The 22,055-nt window shown below is 52.1% G+C and overlaps 1 protein-coding gene across 4 annotated transcripts in view; it reads right to left on the bottom strand.

The window, feature by feature from the left end:
- The window catches only part of PLEKHG5 (pleckstrin homology and RhoGEF domain containing G5), a 55,655-nt gene extending 37,488 nt beyond the window's left edge, over positions 1-18,167 (bottom strand). Inside the window, exon 1 of one of the 4 annotated variants that reach the window (XM_053575476.1) lies at positions 1,871-2,004. In XM_053575476.1, coding sequence (XP_053431451.1) covers positions 1,871-2,003 — 133 coding nt within the window. In that variant the 5' untranslated portion in view covers position 2,004. Of the gene's footprint in view, positions 1-1,870; positions 2,005-17,859 lie in introns of those variants that run through there. The other 3 variants (XM_053575477.1, XM_053575474.1, XM_053575475.1) reach the window with 3 other exon arrangements.
- Positions 18,168-22,055: the final 3,888 nt, after the last annotated feature.

Genomic DNA, 22,055 nt, shown 5'->3' on the forward strand with positions numbered 1-22,055 from the left:
TGCTGTGAGCTATGATGCCACAGCACTCTGTCCACAGCAATAGCTTGAGTCTGTCTCAAAACAAACAAACAAACAAAAAAGAAGGTCCTGTGAGGATCCAGCGCCTAAAGAGTGCTAAACCCCAAGTGAGCCCTCTGTCAATGTTAGCGGTGTGGTACTGTTTGACCTGAGGGGTCCCAGACCTATGGAACCCCAGAGGCAGGAGGCACAGGGACTTCACAGATGTGACCCCAGAGCTGGGTCTCAGTGGTGTAGGCATCTCCCCAGAGGGGCCAGCATGCTGGCTGAGCTGCAGAGCCCCAGGAGGGCCAGGCCCTGCAATTGCCCCACAAGGGAACACAATCTGATTAGGGGAAAAGGATGGGACACAGCCTCTGCTCTGGGCCTCCCTGTCCTGGGACTGGCTGAACTACCTCAGACCTTAGGCAAGCCTTGCCCTGCTGGGTTCTCAGCTACCTCAACAGCCACCAGAGGACAGGAAATTGCCAGACAAAGAGGTACAGCAGGCAGGGCTTCCATAGCTCACCCCCAGCTCTCCAGCATGCCTGCTGCCCCCACTCCACACAGCCCCACAGGCTGGGGCACTGGACGGCCCCGCTCAGTGCTACCCTCCCTGCCCCCTGCATAAACCTTTGAAGGTGAGGGGGCTTCTGGGGCCCAGGTGGGCGCCTGGTCCTCCCCTCTAAGCAGCCATGTCCCCTCTTCACCACAGGCAGGAAGGTATGGCCTTCATGCCCATCAGACTCCTTTTTCCCTTCTGCAGCAGGATTTCCTATCTCCCTTTTCAGAACCTGCCCCACATGGTCTAGGGGCTCCTTCCTGCCTCCTGGGGTGGACCCCAGGCCTAACCATCACTCTGCACTCGGGCTCAGGGATAGGTTTGGAGAAGGCCTATACCAGGCTGGGCAAGTGCCATCCAAGGGACGTTCCTGCTCCTCTGTTCTGGGGGACCTGGGCTTGAGGACCAGGCTAGAAGAGAAGATAGCCTGGGATGGGCCCACCAGCGCTGTGAGCTCTGCCCAGCATCTGCACACCAGACTTGGGTTTCTATGACTGCACCAAAGCCCCCTGACAGAACCTGGGTCACAGCCCGAGGCCTGAGTTAAGCCGAGCTAACAGAATGACAATAAGGCCAGCCAGCACTGCCATGCCTTCCTCTAACGCATGCTGTCCCAAGTACTCCCTGGGTCATAGCCACTGGCGCTCTCAACCCCCCAGGACACGGGTGGCATCAAGATCCCCATTTATATGACTCTCCTGACATCTCACCCCTGGAAAAAGCCAGGGTGGCACCTAAACACAGGCTGTGGGGCTCAGTGTCCCCCACAATCCCATTCTGCCTCCTCAAGGTGTAATCTCTCTGTGCCTCAGTTTCCTCATCTGTAAATTGGGGCTAATAGGAGAAATGACCCATGTTCTAGGGCCCGGAACATGAACATTCGCTCCAAACCAAAAGGGTTCCCAGCTACTTGGGAGGCTGAGGCAAGAGAATCACTTAAGCCCAAGAGTTGAAGTTGCTGTGAGTTGTGACGCCACTGCACTCTACTGAAGGCTCTGTCTCAAAAAAAAACAAGAAAAGAAAAGAAAAAAAAAGGGTTCGTCTCACCACATGGCCCTGAAAGAACACTGTGGCCTGGTCTTAGGGGTGGAGGGAGGCAGAGCCAGGCCTGAAGCCCACACTGCCCAGCCAAGCCCCTTTCTTACACCAGCAACGGCTCTCAAGAGGGCCCCGATGCCCCCACACCAGCTGGAGCTCCTGGCTGTCAGTAGCATGTGTGTGGCCAGAGGACCACAGGCTCTGGTCAGGGGCAGGAGGCCACCAAGTGCCAGAGCCTGCTGAAGTCGTCCCAGGAGGTGGGTTGGCACCTACCCCCAAGGTCCTCGATGATGTCCAGGGTGGAGCTCCAGGAGAAACGCTCCACTGTCCCGAGCTCCAGCTCGGCCAGGTCGCTGGGCAGGGCCTCCAGCTCGTAGGCACCCCTCTTCCTCCAGTAGAGAAACATGCTGAGACCCAGGAAGGCCTCCCCACCCGGCCTGCACCCTCAGAGGCTGGGCAGCTTGGGGACTGGCCTGGACACCCTGGGTGCAGGGACCCGGGGGCTGCAGGGACCATGGAGGCTGGCCTCAGCCAGTAAGTGCAGCCCTCCCTGGGGAGGAGAGCATTCTGGGAGCTGACCAATGGCCTGAGCCCCAGCCCCACACAAAGCGCCTTTCTTCCCCTCCTACAGACATTTTACAAATTTCGCCTTCCAAGCCCCCTCAGAGCCCCCGCTGAGGAGATGGGCTGGCTGTCTGGGGACAGCAGAGGTCCGGAAAAGAGTGCAATTGTTTCGTGGTCTCTTTGCTAAGATAAGTTTTCAGAGGAGAAAAATGTGCTGCTCCAGGAGCAATACCAGCTCCCCACCCCTGACCTCTGACCCCGGCCCCCAGCCCCAGCTGGACCCTGCAAGATTTCTCAGTGAGGAATGGAAGCATCCTTGGGAACATGTGCACCAAGAGTATTCCAGCTCCCAACTGGGCCCCTCCCCAAGAAGGTCAAGGCACAACCCCTAGTTCCACTGTGCCAGGCCCATAGACGCCCCCAACAGGGTCAGTGAGCAGGAACTGCGGGCCAGGTCTGACCCTGAGGCTGCCTGTGAGGTCAGGGTTCTGTTCTCTGGATTCCCACCAAGGGTCTCTCCTGCCTCTGGGTCAGCCGCACATTACCAGGCTGCCTCCCCCATCAGACTATGTCCCCCACACGGATGGCATCGGCACACATGCAGCCCCAGGCTCCAGTAGCATCAAGGAGCCTCACTTGCCCCCTGCAGGGTGGGCTGGAGGAGGGGAAGGGGAGAACAGGGGGTGCGGAGCCACCCACAAGAACCATGAGAAATATGAAAAACCAGCTACATGGGGGGGCGCCTGTGGCTCAACAGAGTAGGACACTGGCCCCATATGCTGGAGGTGGTGGGTTCAAACCCAGCCCCAGCCAAAAACTGCAAAAAAAAAAAAAAAAAAAACCAGCTACATAGGCGTAAAAAGTAAAAGTCATTGGTCCACTTACAATTCTTGTTTTTTGGTATTTTTTTTTGTTACAGTTTCTGGCCAGGGCTGGTTTGAACCCGCCACCTCTGGCATGTGGGACTGGCGCCCTACCCCTTTGAGCCACAGGGGCCATCCATTGTTTGTTTGTTTGTTGGTTTTCCAATTTTTCTCTGGGGCCGGTTTGAATCCGCCACCACCTCTGGTATGTGGGGCCGGCGCCCTACTCCTTTGAGCCACAGGCACCGCCCAAACACTTACAAATTTTTCAAGCTAGAAAATAACAACTAAGAATCTATAGTGGTCCTCCCATGGAGAGAAGTCTGCCCGTACACCGTGCTCCCCCCCATCACTGAGGCTTTCCCCAGGAAGGTGGGGACTGTCTCCATGGCACAGATGAGGTAAATGAGGATCAGCTAATAAGAAGTGGAACTCAGATTTGAATCCAGGACTATCTAGCTTCAAGGCCAACTTGGGGGCCCAGACAAGCACACAGGGCAGGCCCTCGGAAACCAGACTTGGATTCAGCCAAAGGCACCTTGTGCTGCCTCCTAGCCAGGTCCTGCTCTGCTGCCAAGGCCCCCCCAACCTGCCAGGCCTGAAGGCAAAGCCAGCCCCCCAGCCAGACCAGATGCCTGGCAACAACCCAAAGCCTGACTGAGCAAAGGAGCTGGTAGGAGAAGCTCTGCTTTCCTAGGGGTGGTAGAAGGGTTACCCCAGGGCCGTGGAGGTGGCCTGGGGGTACAAGGGGTGGCCATCCCGGCGGGCTGCAAGCCCCCCGCTGAGGGCTAAGGTGCCAAGAGCCGGCTTGAGTTATTTGAACCATATGCCTGGCTTCCCCCTCCCTGCCGGCATGGAGCCAGGAAGGATAGACATAGGGCCTCAGGTCCTTCATCACCGGTACCCACATGGCCCGGGCCCCACCCCACAGAAGGATGGAGGTGTCCCTGACTTGTGTTCACCTGGCGGGTGGCCAGCATGAGGGTGTCAGCTTGGGAGTGAGATGATTCACAGCCACGGTTGGTCTCAGCACCCATCCTGACATAGGCCAGGGCTGCAGAGAGAGGGTGGTCCTGGAGCTATTACTCAGCCCAGACCCCTTTTCATCTAGGACTGGAAGAAACCACACCTGGTTGTGATTTTAGGCCAGCCAACCCCAGAGCAGCCCCACCTGGGTGGGGAAAAGATTTCTTCCTATCCTCAGCTTGGGCTGAACATAGGAACCCTATTCCCAACCCCTCATGCACCTACCTGAAATGCTCACTCCCAGGAGTCCATCTGGGACCCTCCTGAGGGGGCAGCTTGTGCTCAGTTCCCCATATCACCTGGATGATGCAGAGGGGAGGAGGCCACGTTCCACCCCTCCATCCCAACTCCCTGTGGGCACAGAGCCTGACCACTAAGAGCCTCATCTCAGGGTTCTCTCTGTCCCCAGACACACCATGCACCTCCCACCTCCACCTCCTGCCTTTGTTTGAGCCAGTCTCCAAACCCACATCAGACATCTTTAAAATTATTTTAAAACAAAATCACACCAAAATTTAAATATAAAAATATATCTAATTATAAATCATAAAAATATAATTATCAACCCCCTTATTTATATATTAAAAAACAAAGACTAAAGTTATTATTATTAGTATTATTTTTTGAGTCTCACTCTGTTGCCCTGGGTAAAGTGCCATGGCGTCGCCATAACTCACAGTAACCTCAAACTTTTGGGTTCAAGACTTCCTCTTCCCTCAGCCTTCCAAGTAGCTGGAACTATAGGTGCTTATCACAACACCTGGCTAATTTTTCTATTTTTAGTAGAGACAGTGTCTCACTCTTGCCCAGGCTGGTCTCTAACTCGTGAGCTCAGTCAATCCACCTGCCTCAGCCTCCTAGAATGCTAGGATTACATACATGAGCAACCATAGCCGGCCCGAAGTGATTTAAGTTTTAAAAAATAGAGAAACTCTTACAAAAGACATAAAAAGTAATGTAGTCTATCCTATTTTGTCTTCAAAACATCTCTCCAAGAAACTTTATGTCAGGTGGTGCCTGTGGCTCAGCGAGTTAGGGCACCGGTCCCATATACTGAGGGTGGTGGGTTCAAACCTGGCCCTGACCAAACTGCGACAAGAAATAGCTGGGCATTGTGGCGGGCGCCTGTAGTTCCAGCTACTCGGGAGGCTGAGGCAAGAGAATCGCCTAAGCCCAAGAGCTGGAGGTTGCTGTGAGCTGTAACGCCATGGCACTCTACCAAGAGCAACGGGGCAAGACTCTGTCTCTAAAAAAAACAAAAAACTATATGTCATCACAAAGTTAAAAATTCAAATAAAAATAAAAGAACATAACTTCTTACATTTATCACCTTATCTCACTCTCAGTCCGCAGGAGCCCCACAGCCTCCAGACAGGAAGACCCAAGGGGGGCTGTCCCTCAGGGCTGGGAGCGTTGGCCCAGGCAGAGAGACCCCAGAGGGGGTCTCTCTCTTGTCTCCACCTCCAGTTCCTTCTGAGCTCCGGTGACATCCCCTGGCCTCGGGCCAGGTCAGGACGGGCAGAAGTATAAGGGACCAAAGACGGGCCCTCTTCATCCAGTGCCCGGCAGTGGCCTTGGACGTGGGGATAGGGCCAAATCCTCTATGAACTGCAGCTGTTTCCTTGAGAGCGGAAGTGCCCCGGGAGGGCCTGAGCAGGGGCCACCCCTACAAGGTTGTGCTGAGTAAGGGGCCAAAAGAGGAAGAGGAGCAGGTGGCAGGAGCAGACCTCTCACTCCTCGCCAGCCGCCTGCCAGGAAGCCACTGCTGACAGAGAGATAGGGGCCCTGGGGTGTTTCCCTGCCTGAGCTCACAGTCTGGGGGCTCCCTGGGCCCCTTGGAGTTCTTTCTCCCCTCAGCCATCCTGGTGACCTCTTTCCCACTGTGCTTGTCTCCCAGCTCCCTGAGGACAGCTTCCCATGGGCCAGGACGAGGTTCCAAGTCCTGCATCACTAGCTGTGTGGCCTCAGATTCCACATCTGTAAAATGAGTCAACGAGAGACCTCCCTCCCTGGGTGCTATCTCCACAAGACCTGCACTCACCCCTGGGGATGAACACTTGGGGGACCCCTGCCTCTACCGAGGAGCCTTACCACCCCCTAAACAAGGCCCACTATGACCCTTTGCGTTCCCCTGAGGCCTTCCAGAGCAGGTGACCACATCCCTTCCACTCCTTCGGTGTCTGAGGAGGTCTGTCTGGACCCCGGGGCAGCCAGGGAGAGCCAGCTCTGACCAGGACCAGAGCACGAGGCTCACGTGAGAAGCGGCCCGGGTGGCTACACTATGGGCAGCACTCCAAGGCCGGGCTGCACAGCCTGGTAGGATTGAAGCCCTGCCAAGGCCTCAATGTGGCCTACACTCTAGTGAGAGGAGGCACCAGCCACGTGCCCAGCCCTCTGGCTCTCTTGCCTCAGTCCCTTTGGCCAGATCCTCCCAAACACCCAATCAGACCTTCAGCTCCAGGTAAGGACAAGAATCTACCTCTACCCTCTGGAGGTGCTTGCCAAGGACTCTCCAGGACCAGTGCCCGCTAGTGACGCCTGGCAGGGGTTGGGTGGGGTGAAGGCCACCCTCCAGCCAGCAGGCAATTCTCCCAGGGCTGGCACCTGCTGGAGGAGGGACAGCAGGGCCTGGTACGGGCAGCACAGATCCCTCTGCCTGCAGGTCCGTCTATTTGAAGACACTGGTAGAAATCTGGACCTCAAGCCCCTGGCCTGGAGCCAGCCTGACCCTGGAACCTCGGCTGGGCCCCAGTCCTAGCCCCTCACCCTCAGTGCCCTCCTCAGCTGCTGCCAGGCTCTGTTTCAGCCCTCAAACAGACCGGGGGAGCATATACTACCACCAAGGACTCTTTGGTCACTGACCCCTCAAGCCTCAGTTTCCTCCTCTATAGAATAGAGACAATCCTGAGAAGTCCCTGACTCGGGCTATGAAACAAGGCTGCTATTAGTCTGAAACTTAGTCTGAACCTGGGCAAGCCCAAGAGAAGACATTTGAGCGGGGCTGTGGGAGTCTGAGAGAGGTACGCCATACTTCTGCACTGCCCTGACAGCTCCTCCACCCTTTGGAGGCCCTAGGGCCTCGGACTGAGGCACGTGAGATGGGTACAGGCACGGCAGGGTCAGGGCAGCATCCGGAGCCTGGAATGGAGGCAGACCTGAACAGCAGGCTTCTCCTCTGGCCCCAGAGTGGGCCCAACTGCAGCCCCCCATGGCCAGGCTGCCCCAGCACTGCCGGGTGTGAGTGTGCATGATCTGTCACAAGGCCTGGGGAGCAAAAAGGGTGAGAGGGTTCTACTGGCAGGGAACCCAGGGCCAGGTGTGGAAGAGTCCTTGCCGCTCTGGCCAGGGCCAGTCCAGGAACCTTTGCTGCCCTCTCTGTGTGTCCCTCAGAAATGGAGACTGCTGCCCAGCAGGGTTCCATCTCAGCGCCTTCTCCCAGGTCCTGGCCGGGCATGCAGTCGGAACACCAACATTTGCCAGGCCCACCGTGCCGGCCCTGCACCTCCGAGGAGCAGCTCCTTGCATCTGCCTAACGACACTGTATTTGTGTTCCTGTTACACTCATTTCACAAAGGAGGAAGCCGGGGCTCCCAGGGGCCTGGAGACCTGCCCAGATCAGCTGGGAGATGGGCTAGGACTCCTGTGATGGGGAATTGCTGCCACGGTCTCTCTGCCGCCCTCTACCCACTGGCTTCTCCTTCCATGGCTGAGACATTCAAGTTCCATGTGCCCACCGGGGTCCATCCCAGGCTCGGGCAGTGACCCTTCCTGGTTATTGTGGCCATGAGCTCAGATGGGCTCCCCCCTTCCCCAGATGTGCCCCCTGACTTGGACTCTGGAAGCCCTTCAGCCTTGGACAGCCTTCCTGACTTTTGAGCCTACTGACCATACACCTCAAAGCAGGTGGGCCCCTCCCTGGGCTCTTCCCTGAGTGTATGTGGGTGCAGGACAGCCAGACAATAGGCCCTCAAGCCTGGGAAGCTCCCCGGAGGCAGTGGGTGGGAAGTTCAGTCACTGTCCAGCGTCTGGCTGGACAACCGTCACCCACGCATCCACCCACTGGCAGCCTAAAGACAAGCGCAGCTTGGGGCAGAATGGCCATGACCCCGCTGCCCACGCCATTCTAAGCTCTGATTCCAGAATGTGTCTGGCCTGGGCTCAGGCTACCACCACCCTGCCTGGGCCCGGGGCCTCACTCCTGCCCTCTCCAAGTCAGCCTCCAGAACCAGCCAGGCTCCCCAGGTTCAAGTTCTACTGGGGGTAAGGCAGAATTCCAGCTCCTACCAGCTGTGTCACTATGGGCAAGTTGCTTAGCCTATCTGGGCCTCAGTTTCTTCATCTGAACAATGGGGGGCTCACAGGGTAGCTGTGGGGATTAAATGAGTTAATCTGGAAGATTGCCCTTCACACTCAGGGTCTACACACAGTGAGAGGCCCATCAGTCCCAGTGAGAACAGAATGCCAGTCTGATAAGGTCACTGCCTTGATGAAACCCTGCTCCCTTCCAGCTGAGGGGAAGGCACACTCCCTGGCACAGCCGCTCTGACCCTGGGCACCAACCCCCACCCACTGCCTCCTGACAGACTCCTCCCCACAGCTGCTGGGCGGCTCTTTGGTCCTGCCTGTCAGGTGACCGCACTGTGCAGCCCTCACTCCCTCCATCTGGCCTGGGAACCTTCGTTCTCCACTGGCTGCAGGGCTCAGGCCCAGCCTGGCTCAGAGTAGGTGCCAGGGGAATGCTTGTTGATTTGAACTTGAAGCAATTCACAGTCAATCGTCTCTCACTGAGGCTGACTTCCAAATACCTCAAGGCTTTGTCCTTCCTCACCCGTGGGTAAAAGTGGAAGAGCTCCTTGGCCTCTGAGGAGGACCTGGCCCAAAGTGCAGTTCACAGGCCTGGACACTCACCTGGGTCAAGGCTGCCATTCCCTTTGAAAGGGCTGAGTCCTGTCTGCTCTCTGCCCTGGGGGCCCTACCAGCTAGGATACCAGGGATTTCTCAGCTTGGGGTGAGGGAGGAGGAAATGGAGGCCTGTTTCCTTAGGGCAGTCTGTGGCCAAAGCAGGACAGGATATTCTAGTCCCATTGCTGGCCAATGGCCACTGCAGACTTTAAACCTGGCCAGACAGCCTGAGAGGCTAGGCCCTCTCGAGGGCCAGGTCTGTCTAAGGAACAAAAGCTTCTGGGCCAGCTCCCAGCCACAGAAAAGACAGAACAGATTTCCAGGACAGCTAAGGTTTCAAATCGTCTACCCCACTGTTGGAACACTGGTCCTATTGGTTGGAAACTATCATTAGTTCCCCCGGCTATGCCCAGCAGAGACCCAGGCTGCCCTGGTCAGGACTTGTCTTCCGGTGGCCCAAGCCCAGGATTCATACCAAGGCTACAGGGGCATTTTCTGTGCAGGGCAGTGCCGGGGCTTAGCCTGTCTTGGGACTGAGATCTCACTGGTCCCTGAGAGCTTCCCACATGGGCCTGGGGGTTTGTATCTGGACCCTGTTCATCTGCAGGTTAAAGGGCAGAGAATGACTCCATGTGTGTCTGTGTACGCGCGCGGGCACTATTGTGGATACGCCCTCCCTGAGGGAAGTGACTTGCATAGAGCCTGGAGTGACACGAGGCAGCCAGCCACACAAAACAAGTGCAAAGGCCCCAAGGCAGGGACATAGCTTGTGTTTGAGCCAAGGTGACCAACTGCTCCTATTTGCCCCAGACTGAGAGGATTCCCAGGACACTAGGCTCTTGGTTTTAAAACTAGGATGAGAGGGCTTGGCACCTGTGGCTCAAGTGGCTAAGGCGCCAGCCATATACACCTGAGCTGGCGGGTTCAAATCCAGCCTGGGCCCGCCAAACATCAATGACGGCTGCAACCAAAAAATAGCCAGGCATTGTGGCAGGTGCCTGTGGTCCCAGCTACTTGGGAGGCTGGGGCAGGAGAATCGCTAGAGTTCAGGAGTTGGAAGTTGCTGTGAGCTGTGATGCCATAGCACTTTACCCAGGGTGACAGCTTGAGGCTCTGTCTCAAAAAAAAAAACTAAAAACCTAGGATGAGAGGCCAGGCACGGTGGTTCACGCCTATAATCCCAGCACTTGGGAGGCTGAGGCAGGTAGACTGCCTAAGCTCATGAGCTCGAGATCAGCCTGAGCAAAGGCGAGACCCCATCTCTAAAAAGCAGCCAGAGTTTGTGGTGGGCGCCTGTAGTCCCAGTTACTTGGGAGGCTGAGGCAATGAGGCTTGCTTAAGCCCAAGAGTTTGAGGTTGCTGTGAGCTGTGGTACTCCATGAGGGTGACAAAGTGAGACTCTGTAAATAAATAAATAAACCAGGATGAGTTGGTTGCCCTAGTCAGGGAAGCTTGAGGAGGCCAGTGCGGCTGGGACAGGTGAGCAAGGGGAAGAGAAGTCTGAGTGGGAACAGGGCAAGAGGTCCTGCCAGGTCCTGGAGGACTCTGCCTTTTATTCTGAGTGAGATGAAAGCCACTGGAAGTCTTTTTTTTTTTTTTTTTTTTTTTTTTTTTTGTAGAGACAGAGTCTCACTTTATGGCCCTCGGTAGAGTGCCGTGGCGTCACACGGCTCACAGCAACCTCCAACTCCTGGGCTTAAGCGATTCTCTTGCCTCAGCCTCCCGAGTAGCTGGGACTACAGGCGCCCGCCACAACGCCCGGCTACCCACTGGAAGTCTTTAACAGCAAGGAATGTTATATGATTTAGAATTTTTTTTTTTTTTGAGGCAGAGTCTCACTTTGTCACCCTCAGTAGAGTGCTGTGGCGTCACAGCTCACAGCAACCTCCAGCTCTTGGGCTTAGGCAATTCTCTTGCCTCAGCTTCCCAAGTAGCTGGGACCACAGGCACCTGCCACAACACCCGGCTATGTTTTTTTTTTTTTTGTAGGACAGAGTCTCACTTTACCGCCCTCGGTTGAGTGCCGTGACGTCACACGACTCACAGTAACTTCCAGCTCTTGGGCTTATGTGATTCTCTTGCCTCAGCCTCCTGAGTAGCTGGGACCACAGGTGCCCGCCACAACGCCCGGCTATTTTTTTGTTGCAGTTTGGCCGGGGTCAGGTTTGAACCCGCTACCCTCGGTATATTGGCCCGGCGCCCTACTCGCTGAGCCACAGGGCTATTTTTTTTGTTGTTGCAGTTTGGCCAGGGCTGGGTTCGAACCCGCCACCCTCTGTATATGAGGCCGGCACCCTACTCACTGAGCCACAAAAGCCACCCCTGTTTTTTTTTTTTTGAGACAGCTTCAAGCTGTCACCCTTGGTAGAGTGCTATGGCATCACAGTTCATAGCAACCTCCAACTCCTAGGCTTAAGCGATTCTCTTGCCTTAGCCTCCCAAGTAGCTGGGACTATAGGCATCCACCACAATGCCCAGCAATTTTTGGTTATAGTTGTCATTGTTGTTTAGCAGGCCTGGGCTGGAGTCAAACCCACCAGCTCTGGTGTATGTGGCTGGCGCCTTAGCCACTTGAGCTACAGGTGCTAAGCCTATGATTTAGATTTTTTTTTTTTTTTTGTAGAGACAGAGTCTCACTTTACGGCCCTCGGTAGAGTGCCGTGGCCTCACACAGCTCACAGCAACCTCCAACTCCTGGGCTTAAGCGATTCTCCTGCCTCAGCCTCCCGAGCAGCTGGGACTACAGGCGCCCGCCACAACGCCCGGCTATTTTTTGGTTGCAGTTTGGCCGGGGCCGGGTTTGAACCCGCCACCCTCGGTATATGGGGCCGGCGCCTTACTGACTGAGCCACAGGCGCCGCCCTATGATTTAGATTTTAAAAGGCTACCATCACAGAAGTAATTATCAATCAAAAGGTAGGACTTTGGGAGCAGGGGAAATTCAAGGGACTTTCTGACCCTGCTGTGGGTCTAGATGGCCACAGAAAGCCTGTCTTGCCTCATTTTGAGTCTAACAACCTTTAGTTTCTTGTTCCTTAAAAATCACACCAAAGTTAAACCACAGTCAAAGACAACGTGCTAAATGCTTTGAACATTTAAACCACTCAGTGTGGATGCTGCTTCCCATAACAGTAGATTAGGTAAATTGGACCAACCTTTCCATTCGGGACAACCAAAGAAGCTGGATTTTACAATTTTTTATTAAATCTTAGAAATATAGCTTGGTGCCTGTAGCTCAGTGGTGGTTAGGGCACTGGCTACGTACACCAAAGCTGGTGGGTTCAAACCCGGCCCAGGCCTGCTAAACAACAATGACAACTGCAATAACAAAAATAGCCAGGCCGTGGCTTGGCACTCATAGCACAGTGGTTATGGTGCCAGCCACATACACTGAGGGTGGTGGGTTTGAATGTGGCCAGGGCCAGCTAAACAATGACAACTGCAACAAAAAATAGCCGGGCATTGTGGCGGGTGCCTGTAGTCCCAGCTACTTGGGAGGCTGAGGCAAGAGAATCGCTTCAGCCAAAGAGTTTGAGGTTGCTGTGAGCTGTGACACCACAGCACTCTACCAAAAGTGATATAGTGAGAGACTGTCTCTAAAAAATAAATTAAATAAATAAACAAATAAATCTTAAAAATATCAAACCAGCCTTAGAGTGGTAAAGCCAGATATTTTTGCCTTTGACGTATTTATACAGAGTGAAGAATGAGCTTTATATGAGTGAAACTGAGCTTTAATGGACTCCAGGGAGGCAAAGCTCAAAGTCCAGGGAAACTCAAGCCTTGAATTTGGATTAACATCATCCCAGACTGGTAGTCTGTCCAGAACCTCCTGTCATCTCAGGTCTCAATTTTTTCATGCAAATATATATATATTTTTTAGAGACAGAGTCTCACTTTATTGCCCCGAGTAGAGTGCTGTGGCGTCACAGCTCGCAGCAACCTCCAACTCCTGGGCTTAGGCGATTCTCTTGCCTCAGCCTCCCAAGTAGCTGGGACTATAGGCACCTGCCACAACTCCTGGCTATTTTTTTTTATTGAAGTTTGGCCGGGGCCAGTTTTGAACCTGCCACCCTTGGTATATGGAGCTGGTGCCCTACCCACTGAACCACAGGCGCCGCCCTCGTGCAAATAATTTTTAAACTATAATACCTAACATACAATCAAAAATAACTAGGCACACATATAAGATGCCTAGTTGATTGAAAGCCAACACAAACAGGCCTACAAAAACTTGGGAAACTACCATTATCAGACACAGATTATAACATTGCCTTATCTGATTCCCAGATAGAGGGAGACACTACTATTATCTCTACTTTAAAGATAATGAAATTGAAGCTTAGAAAAGTAGAGTGATTTGCCAAAGGCTATACAGCTAATAAGTAGGGGTGCCGTGATTCAAGGTAAGTCTTTTCCCTCTGTAATCTGTGCTATTAAAAATATGCTATGGCAAAAAAAAAAAAAAAATGCTATGGCTTGGCGCCCAGTGTATGAGTAGGGTGCTAGCCACATACACTGGGGCTGGCGGGTTCAAGCCCAGCCCCAGGCCTGCTAAACAACAATGACAACTACAACCAAAAAATAGCCAGCTATTGTGGTGGGCACCTGTAGTCCCAGATACTCGGGAGGCTGAGGCAAGAGAAACACTTAAGCCTAAGAGTTTGAGGTTGCTGTGAGCTATGACGCCATAGCACTCTACCCAGGGTGACATAGTGAGACTCTGTCTCAAATAAATAAATAAATAAATAAATAAATAAATAAATAAATAAATAAAAATGTGCTATGTAAGAGGGTCCTTAGAAGTGGGAAAACTAACCCAAAGCACAAGAGAATTACATGTGGTGCCTTCCGTGCCCCTCGCCCTTGGAAGTTCAGAGGCAGGAAGTCAGACTCTTTCACAGCTGCCCTTGCACCCCTGCAAAGAGTCACAGCATTTCAGTGATGGGAGTGGACAAAGAAGAGAAATGCCTAGGGACCATGGCAGGGGACACCTGTCTAGTCACCTACCCTCACATGTCAGGGACATGTCCATGGAAGACGATGACCCAAGTTAAAAAGAGCAGAAGGACCACAATACTCCACCGACAGGAGAATAAGCAGCTATCTAGATGACAATTTGGAATTATGTGCCTATTAAAATGAAAATTGGGCTTGGCGCCTGTGGCTCAAGCGGCTAAGGCGCCAGCCACATACACTTGAGCTGGCGGGTTCAAATCCAGTGGGGGCCTGCCAAACAACAATGATGGTTGCAACCAAAAAAATAGCTGGGCGTTGTGGCGGGCACCAGTAATCCCAGCTACTTGGAAGGTGGAGGCAGGAGAATCGCTGAGCCCAAGAGTTGGAGATTGCTGTGAACTGTGATGCCACAGCACTCTACCCAGGGTGACAGCTTGAGGCTCTGTCTCAAAAAAATAAAAATAAAATAAAATGAAAATTGCTCACATCCTTCCACCCAGCAATTCCACTTTCCTAGGAATTTACTCTACAGATGCGCTTTCACAAATGTACAGAAATTTAGGTACAAAGACATTCACTATAGCATCATTTACAAGAGTGAAAAACTGGAAACAACCCAAAAGTTGATTCACAGAAGACCAGTTTTAAAATTGAGGTATATCATATACCTGTATATCACTAAGTTATTAAAAGGAATAAACTCTATTTTTATGAATTAGCAGGGTTTTTTGTATTGACATTTTTTTAATGTCCAAAGTACAGTATTAATGAAAAGAAGTAATTACAAAACTGGACATTTTGGTTAAGCATGGTGGCCCACCCCTATTAATCCCAGCACTCTAGGAGGCCAAGGTGGGAGGATCCCTTGAGCTCAGGAGTTTGAGACCAGTATGAACAAGAGGGAGACGCCATTTCTACCTAAAACAGAAAAATTAGCCGGGCGTAGTGGTGGGCACCCATACTCCCAGCTACTTCACAGGCTGAGGCAAAAGGATCAGTTGAGCCAAGAGTTTGAGGCTGCTGTGAGCTATGATGCCATAGCACTCTACCTAGGGTAAGAATGAGACTGTCTCAAAAATAAATAAATAAATAAATAAAGAAGAAAATTCTAAAATGCAACAAACTGGAAATAGAAAATCAGAGGATGGGTTCGGCCCCTGTGGCTCAAGTGGCTAAGGCGCCAGCCATATACACCAGAGCTGGCAGATTCAAACCAAGCCTGGGCCTGCCAAACAACAATGACAACTACAACAAAAACATAGCTGGGGCTTGGTGCCTGTCGCACAGTGGTTATAGTGCCAGCCACATACACTGAGGGTGGCAGGTTTGAACCTGGCCTGGGCCAACTAAACAACTGCAACAAAAAAAAAGCTGGGCATTGTGGTGGGCACCTTAGTCCCAGCTACTTGGGAATCACTCGAGCCTGAGAGATTGAGGTTGCTGTGAGCTGTGATGCCACAGCACTCTACCAAGGGTGACATAGTGAGACTCTGTCTCAAAAAAAAAAAAGAAAAGAAAATCAGAGGGTGATGGCTGGGCATGGTGGCTCAAGCCTGTAATCCTAGCACTCTGGGAGGCCCAGGTGGGTAGATCGCCTGAGCTCATGGTTCGAGACCAGCCTGAGCAAGAGTGAGTCCCCATCTCTAAAAATAGCCGAGCGTTGTAGCCTGTAGTCCCAGCTACTTGGGAGGCTGAGGCAAGAAAACTGCTAAACACTTAAGCCCAAGAGTTTAAGGTTGCCATGAGCTATGATGCCATGACACTCAACCCCAGGCAGGGCGATTGAGTGAGACTGTCATAAAAAAAAAAAGAAAAAATCAGAAGGGGCTCGGCGCCTGTAGCTCAAGCGGCTAAGGCTCCAGCCACATACACCTGAGCTGGCAGGTTCGAATCCAGCCCAGGCCTGCCAAACAACAATGACGGCTGCAACCAAAAAATACCGGGCGTTGTGGCAGGTGCCTGTAGTCCCAGCTACTTGGGAGGCAGAGATAGGAGACTCGCTTGAGCCCAGGAGTTTGAGGTTGCTGTGAGCTATGATGCCACGACACTCTACCCAGGGCAATAGCTTGAGGCTCTGTCTCAAAAAAAAAAAAAAATCAGAAGGCTTAAACCAGTGGTTCTCAATCTGTGGGTCACAACCCACAGGAATTGTATTAAAGGGCCATGGCATTAGAAAGGTTGAGAACCATTGGCTTAAACTATCACTATGTATCATTTAACAGTTTTTTTTTTTAATTTTTTGCAATTTTTGGCCGGGGCCGGGTTTGAACCTGCCACCTCTGGTATATGGGGCTGGCGCTCTACTCCTTTGAGCCACAGGTGCCTACCCATTTAATAGTTTTATAGAAGATTATTATTTTTCTTTTTTCTTTTTTTTTGTGGTTTTTGGCCAGGGCTGGGATTGAACCCACCACTTCCGGCATATGGGACCAGCACCCTACCCCTTTGAGCCACAGGTGCTGCTCCTATTATTTTTCTTTTTTGAGACAGAGTCTCAAGTTGTCGCCCTGGGTAGAGTACCGTGGCATCATAGCTCACAGCAACCTCCAACTTAAGCAATTCTCTTGCCTCAGCCTCCCAAGTAGCTGGGACTACATGTGCTCTCCACAACGCCCGGGTACTTTTTGGTTGTAGTTGTCATTGTTTGGCAGGCCCGGGCTGGATTCAAACCCGCCAGCTGTAGTGTATGTGGCTGGCACCTTAGTCGCTTGAGCTATACGCCCCAAACCAGATTATTATTTTTCTAAGCAGAACAAAAACTGCATACGCGTGAATTTATATTTATATGCTCATTTAAAGGACTCAATCAAGCATAAGCCAAAGTAAAGTAAGTGGCCACTCTCCACTGCTCATGGGGAAGGTGTGACCTGGGGGACACTGCAAAGGCCCATAACCCCACATTTCATTCACATTTGGACATGCTCTCCCTTCAGTAATGAGCAGAGATCAGCCTCAAATAAAGCAGACATCCGTCACTGAGGTTCACGTACTATATGATTTGGCGGCAGGCGTGGTCCGTACAACCCGATCTCCAGCTTGCAGCAGCCAGCAGCAGAGCCCTGCCTGGATAGTGAGCTCTGTTTGAGGGATAGACCAAAGGAAGGGTAGCCCAGAGGCACAGACTCCTTTCTGGGGCAGGGAAGCCCTGGATGAGGGGCCTGGTTGTCTGCAGAGGAATTCTCCTGACTTGTCTGCTTAAGTCTGTGTCAAGCCAGACATGGGGGCAGGGGCCAAATAAAGGCTGAGCTCTGATCTGAGCACACCAGACAGGTTAGGTGTCCAGGTCATCCCCTTTGTTCCCGGAAGGGAGCATCTCCCAGGCCAGGGCTCCTGCCCTGGGGCAGTGGAATACTACTGGATTCCATGAACTCTGTTCCTAAACCACCACTCCCAAAATGCGTCATGGCATATATTAAAAGTGAATTTTAAAAATATTGATGGTACAGGAGGAATTTCATGGTCCTTCCTGAGAGGGCTACAAAAGCTAGGCTGGGAACCATTCCAGGCCATGCTAGCAATGGGGACACAGCCCAATGGACAAAGTGAACAATCTGAAGGGTCTTGGGGCAGCTTTCTTACCCCACCTTCTCTTTCATGGAGGAGGCAAGGAGGTGTCCTTCCTCTGCAGCAGCAGCCAGTGTGGCACCAAAGCGATCCTCCAACACAGCATCCTGCTCTTTCCTTTCAGGAGGCGCATGAAGGAAGGGAAAGGCCCCCACCTCTGCCTTCTCAGAAGACAGGACCTGACTGATGCCCTCACATCAGAGCTGACAGCTAACACTTGCTGGGCTGGATGGCCTTAACTCACTGACTCATCGATTATCAAGGACGAAATGTACCCAGCCTGTACAGCAGTTCTTAAAAGGTCTGGACTAATTCAGCCAATGTGGGGTCTCGGTGGCCCAAGACCTGCAACCCTTCTTTCAAGACAAAAGAAAACAGACTCACCAATTCCCCGACGAAGGCTGAGCCAGCTTTGAGGTGGAGACCCGTATTTTGTCAGGACTGAATTCATTTTTGACCTCTGGGTTGGAGGCAGCCTGCCTGGCTCTCCAGGCACAAGCCAACACTATAGGACTTTCTGATCAGGCACACAGGTCTCTGTCCCTCCCTGTCCAGATGCAGTTCCAAGATTAAAGGGCTTCTCCCAGGCTCAGCCCAGATCTTACTTTCTCCAGCTGAATTTGTCTGCACGGAAACCACAGAGCTCCCAGCCCCTATTTGCTTCCCCCAGACGTAAGTCCCCTGGGCGCCGAGTATTTTAACGTATGGGCTTTGTAGCTGCTGCTTACACTGCGTTTTCTCACTGGTGGTTTTTCCCCCCTTGGATTTTCCATTGCCAAGTACCCATTCGCTCCTTGGAGCAGGCTTCTCACACTGCTGGCTGTCTTGGAGGTGCCTTCCCCTCCTTTCTCGGAAAGCAACGCCGGACACCCTGGTCTCTGCAACCCCAACAGGCAGCAACAGTCCCTCTACCAGATTCCTTGACCAGGAGGATGGTCTGCAAGCTTAGTGGCTTCCTCCTGCCAGGCAGAGACAAGCTGGTCATAGCCAAGCAAGTCCCAAAGCATTAGAAAAACCCAGTCTGCTGAAGCCACAGCGGCCTCAGGGCCAGTTACCATGGCTACGCTTGGCTTCCCAGCTGGCACTTGTCTGCCCAGCTCAGCTCTATTCGCTGTTTCCCAAGACTCTGCTTACTCAGCTACTGGCATTGCCAGATCAGACCTGCCACCCCTCTAACCCTCAGCTGGCTGTGTCTTTCAGATCCCACCCCCAGCCCACTCTTTTCCTGGCAAAGCCTTGGGAATACTTAACTTAGCAAGGTCTTTTAAGAGGCCCTGAACATCACGTGGGCTATCCCCCAAATGCACAGACAGCCCCCATATTTGTTTTAGCCACTGTTCAGGCTGGGCTTGTCGGCCAAGTCTGGTTCTTACTGCCAGGTCCAGCCCTATGACGAGCAGGTCTGAAGGGGCTGAGCCCTTGCTGCTGACAGTCACTGGCACAGACCACGGAGGGGCTTTTGATTTTTTCAGATCTGAACTCGTCGTCTGGAAGCAAAACGCCATTTCCATCAAATACTCTTAAGACAGCCCAGTGAGGTTCTAGCACCCAACTTACAGACAGGCTGGGACAGGATAATCAAACTCTTACTGTGCTCGACACTGGCGTGATAGTAACATTGCAGGCATCAGCTGTGTTCCCTGAGTGTTTCCTGCTGTGGCTTCCCAATTTCATTAGCCTCCTTTCAATGTTTTTTTCCTTTCCAATGTTTTTTGGACCATTTCTCCTAAGCATTTAAGTAATTTCCTAGAATAAAATGGTCTGTATAATAAAATTACACAATTCATATTCTCAAAAATATTTAATGATACAGAGATACGCTAACAGAGTTAACAGGAACCATCATACAGGACCCACCCCACCCCACCCCTGTCATAATGGCCAGTGTTCACAGTGATTACCTGGGTTGTGAACTTCAGGATCATTTTCTTTTTTTTTTTCTTTAGGGACAGAGTCTCACTTTGTTGCCCTTGGTAGAGTGCTGTGGTGTCACAACTCACAGCAACCTCCAGCTCTTGGGTTTAGGTGATTCTCCTGAGTAGCTGGGACTACAGGTGCCCGCCAGAATGCCCGGCTATTTTTTTGTCGTACTTTGGCTGGGGCCGGGTTTGAACCCGCTGCCCTTGGTATATGAGGCCGGTGCCCTACTCACTGAGCCAGAGGCACCACCCAACTTCAGGATCATTTTCTACACATGGGAGCTGTTACTAAAATTTTTAAAGCGATGATTGGAGATTTATGAAAACCTCCATGAACAGATTATCAGTGGTGGCCACAGAACCTGCTTCCCTAGGGCCTGCTGAGAACAGGACTGGGTTGCAAGAACAATTTTAAGGTGAACCCAACTGGAGGCTATGGACTCAAAACATTTCCTTTTGCATCATTCTAACATGATTGTAAGGAACACAACTTTGGTGCCTGCCTTCCAGGAGCTTCCACACACTAAGAGTCACTGACCACTCTGTACTTCCTCTAGACTGCTGAGCCTCTTGTAGAGAAGACCTCACTCCCTCCTCACCTGGAGCCCTGAGGGAAGCCCAATCACCCACCTTCAGAGGAGACAGGCTCAGGTTAGGGATCTTCCTCAGAGCTACACGGCTAAGCAGGTGGCAGAGCCAGGATTCTAACTCGGATCTCTAACATCAAAGCCTGCTACCTTAACCACTGTATTTCCATCCAAACATAAATAAAAACCCCAAAGCCTATTAATTATACTTTTTATTTTTTATTTTTTTTTGCAGTTTTTGGCCGGGGCTGGGTTTGAACCCACCACTTCCGGCACATGGGGCCGGCACCCTACTCACTGAGCCACAGGCACCACTCACTTTTTGTTTTTTAGACAGTTTCACTTTCCTGCCCCCAGTGAGTACTATGGGTCATAGCTCACAGCAACCTCAATCTCCTGGGTTCAAGCGATCCCCCTGCCTCATCCTTCCTAGTAGCTGGGACTACAGACACCCACCACAAGGCTTATTTATTTATTTTTTTTAGAGAGACAGGCTGGTCTCCAACTGGTGAGCTCAAGAGATCTACCGCCATAGCCGGGCGTTGTGGCGGGCGCCTGTAGTCCCAGCTACTCGGGAGGCTGAGGCAAGAGAATCGCTTAAGCCCAGGAGTTGGAGGTTGCTGTGAGCTGTGTGAGGCCACGGCACTCTACCAAGGGCCATAAAGTGAAACCCTGTCTCTACAAAAAAAAAAAAAAAAAAGAGATCTACCGCCTCAGCCTCCCCCAGTACTGGGATTACAGGCAATTAGACCATTTTAAAAAATTAGCATCTTGTGGCGGCGCCTGTGGCTCAGTCAGTAAGGCGCCAGCCCCATATACCGAGGGTGGCGGGTTCAAACCCGGCCCCAACCAAACTGCAACCAAAAAATAGCTGGGCGTTGTGGCGGGCGCCTGTAGTCCCAGCTACTCGGGAGGCTGAGGCAAGAGAATCGCTTCAGCCTAGGAGTTGGAGGTTGCTGTAAGCTGTGTGAGGCTACGGCACTCTACCAAGGGCCATAAAGTGAGACTCTGTCTCTACAAAAAAAAAAAAAAAAAAAAAATTAGCATCTTGTACAAAGAAAAGAACCTTCTGGGCGGCGCCTGTGGCTCAGTCGGTAAGGCGCCGGCCCCATATACCGAGGGTGGCGGGTTCAAACCCGGCCCCGGCCAAAACTGCAACCAAAAAATAGCCGGGCGTTGTGGCCGGCGCCTGTAGTCCCAGCTGCTCGGGAGGCTGAGGCAAGAGAATTGCTTAAGCCCAGGAGTTGGAGGTTGCTGTGAGCTGTGTGAGGCCACGGCACTCTACCAAGGGTGATAAAGTAAGACTCTGTCTCTACAAAAAAAAAAAGAAAAGAACCTTCTTGCCCATGTTGTGTGGTCCTCAACCCTGGCAGGCAAAAATCCAGGTGTGATAGGCTAACTGTCCATTGAAGGGGTCAGTGGAGGGCAGGAGCTCTCGGGGTTCAGCCCAGGGCCTCACTTTCTCTGGAGGCCACTTTCAGGTGGTCACTCAAAAGCACAGTCCAAAGCATTTGAAGATTCTGTTCAAACATCCCTCTCTCCTTTCTTGAATCTTCAATTTCCAAGATACAGTTGTAGAGGACCCAGGGATTTCTGCTTCCAAGGCCCAAAAGTAGGACAGACAAGGATAATGCAACCAGTTTATGCAATAAAATCCTAGAACAGGTCCAATCTGTTTTTCCTATTGAATGGTCTCTTTGAAACAACTGATTTTAAAGACCCACAAATACTGACAACTAAGGGTTTTCGTTTTCTAAGTCATATATTTCTATAATTTTCTTAAAGTAAACATGCACTACTCTGGAAATCAAACACAAGAGTTTTGATAAAGAATAATTCCAATGGAGGCCAGGTGTGGTGGCTCATTCCTGTAATCCCAGCAATTTGGGAGGCCAAGGCAGATGGATTACATTAGGCCTAGAGTTCAAGACCAGCTTGAGCAATATGAGACCCTGTCCCTACAAAATTTTAAAAGATTAGCTGGGCATGGTGGTGCGTGCCTGTAGTCCCAGCTACTCGGAAGGCTGAGGTGGGAGGGTCACTTGAGTCCAGGAGTGTGAGGCTGGCAGGGAGA

The sequence above is a fragment of the Nycticebus coucang genome, chromosome 22 (assembly GCF_027406575.1).
Source record: "Nycticebus coucang isolate mNycCou1 chromosome 22, mNycCou1.pri, whole genome shotgun sequence".
NCBI classification, from domain to species: Eukaryota; Metazoa; Chordata; class Mammalia; order Primates; family Lorisidae; genus Nycticebus; species Nycticebus coucang.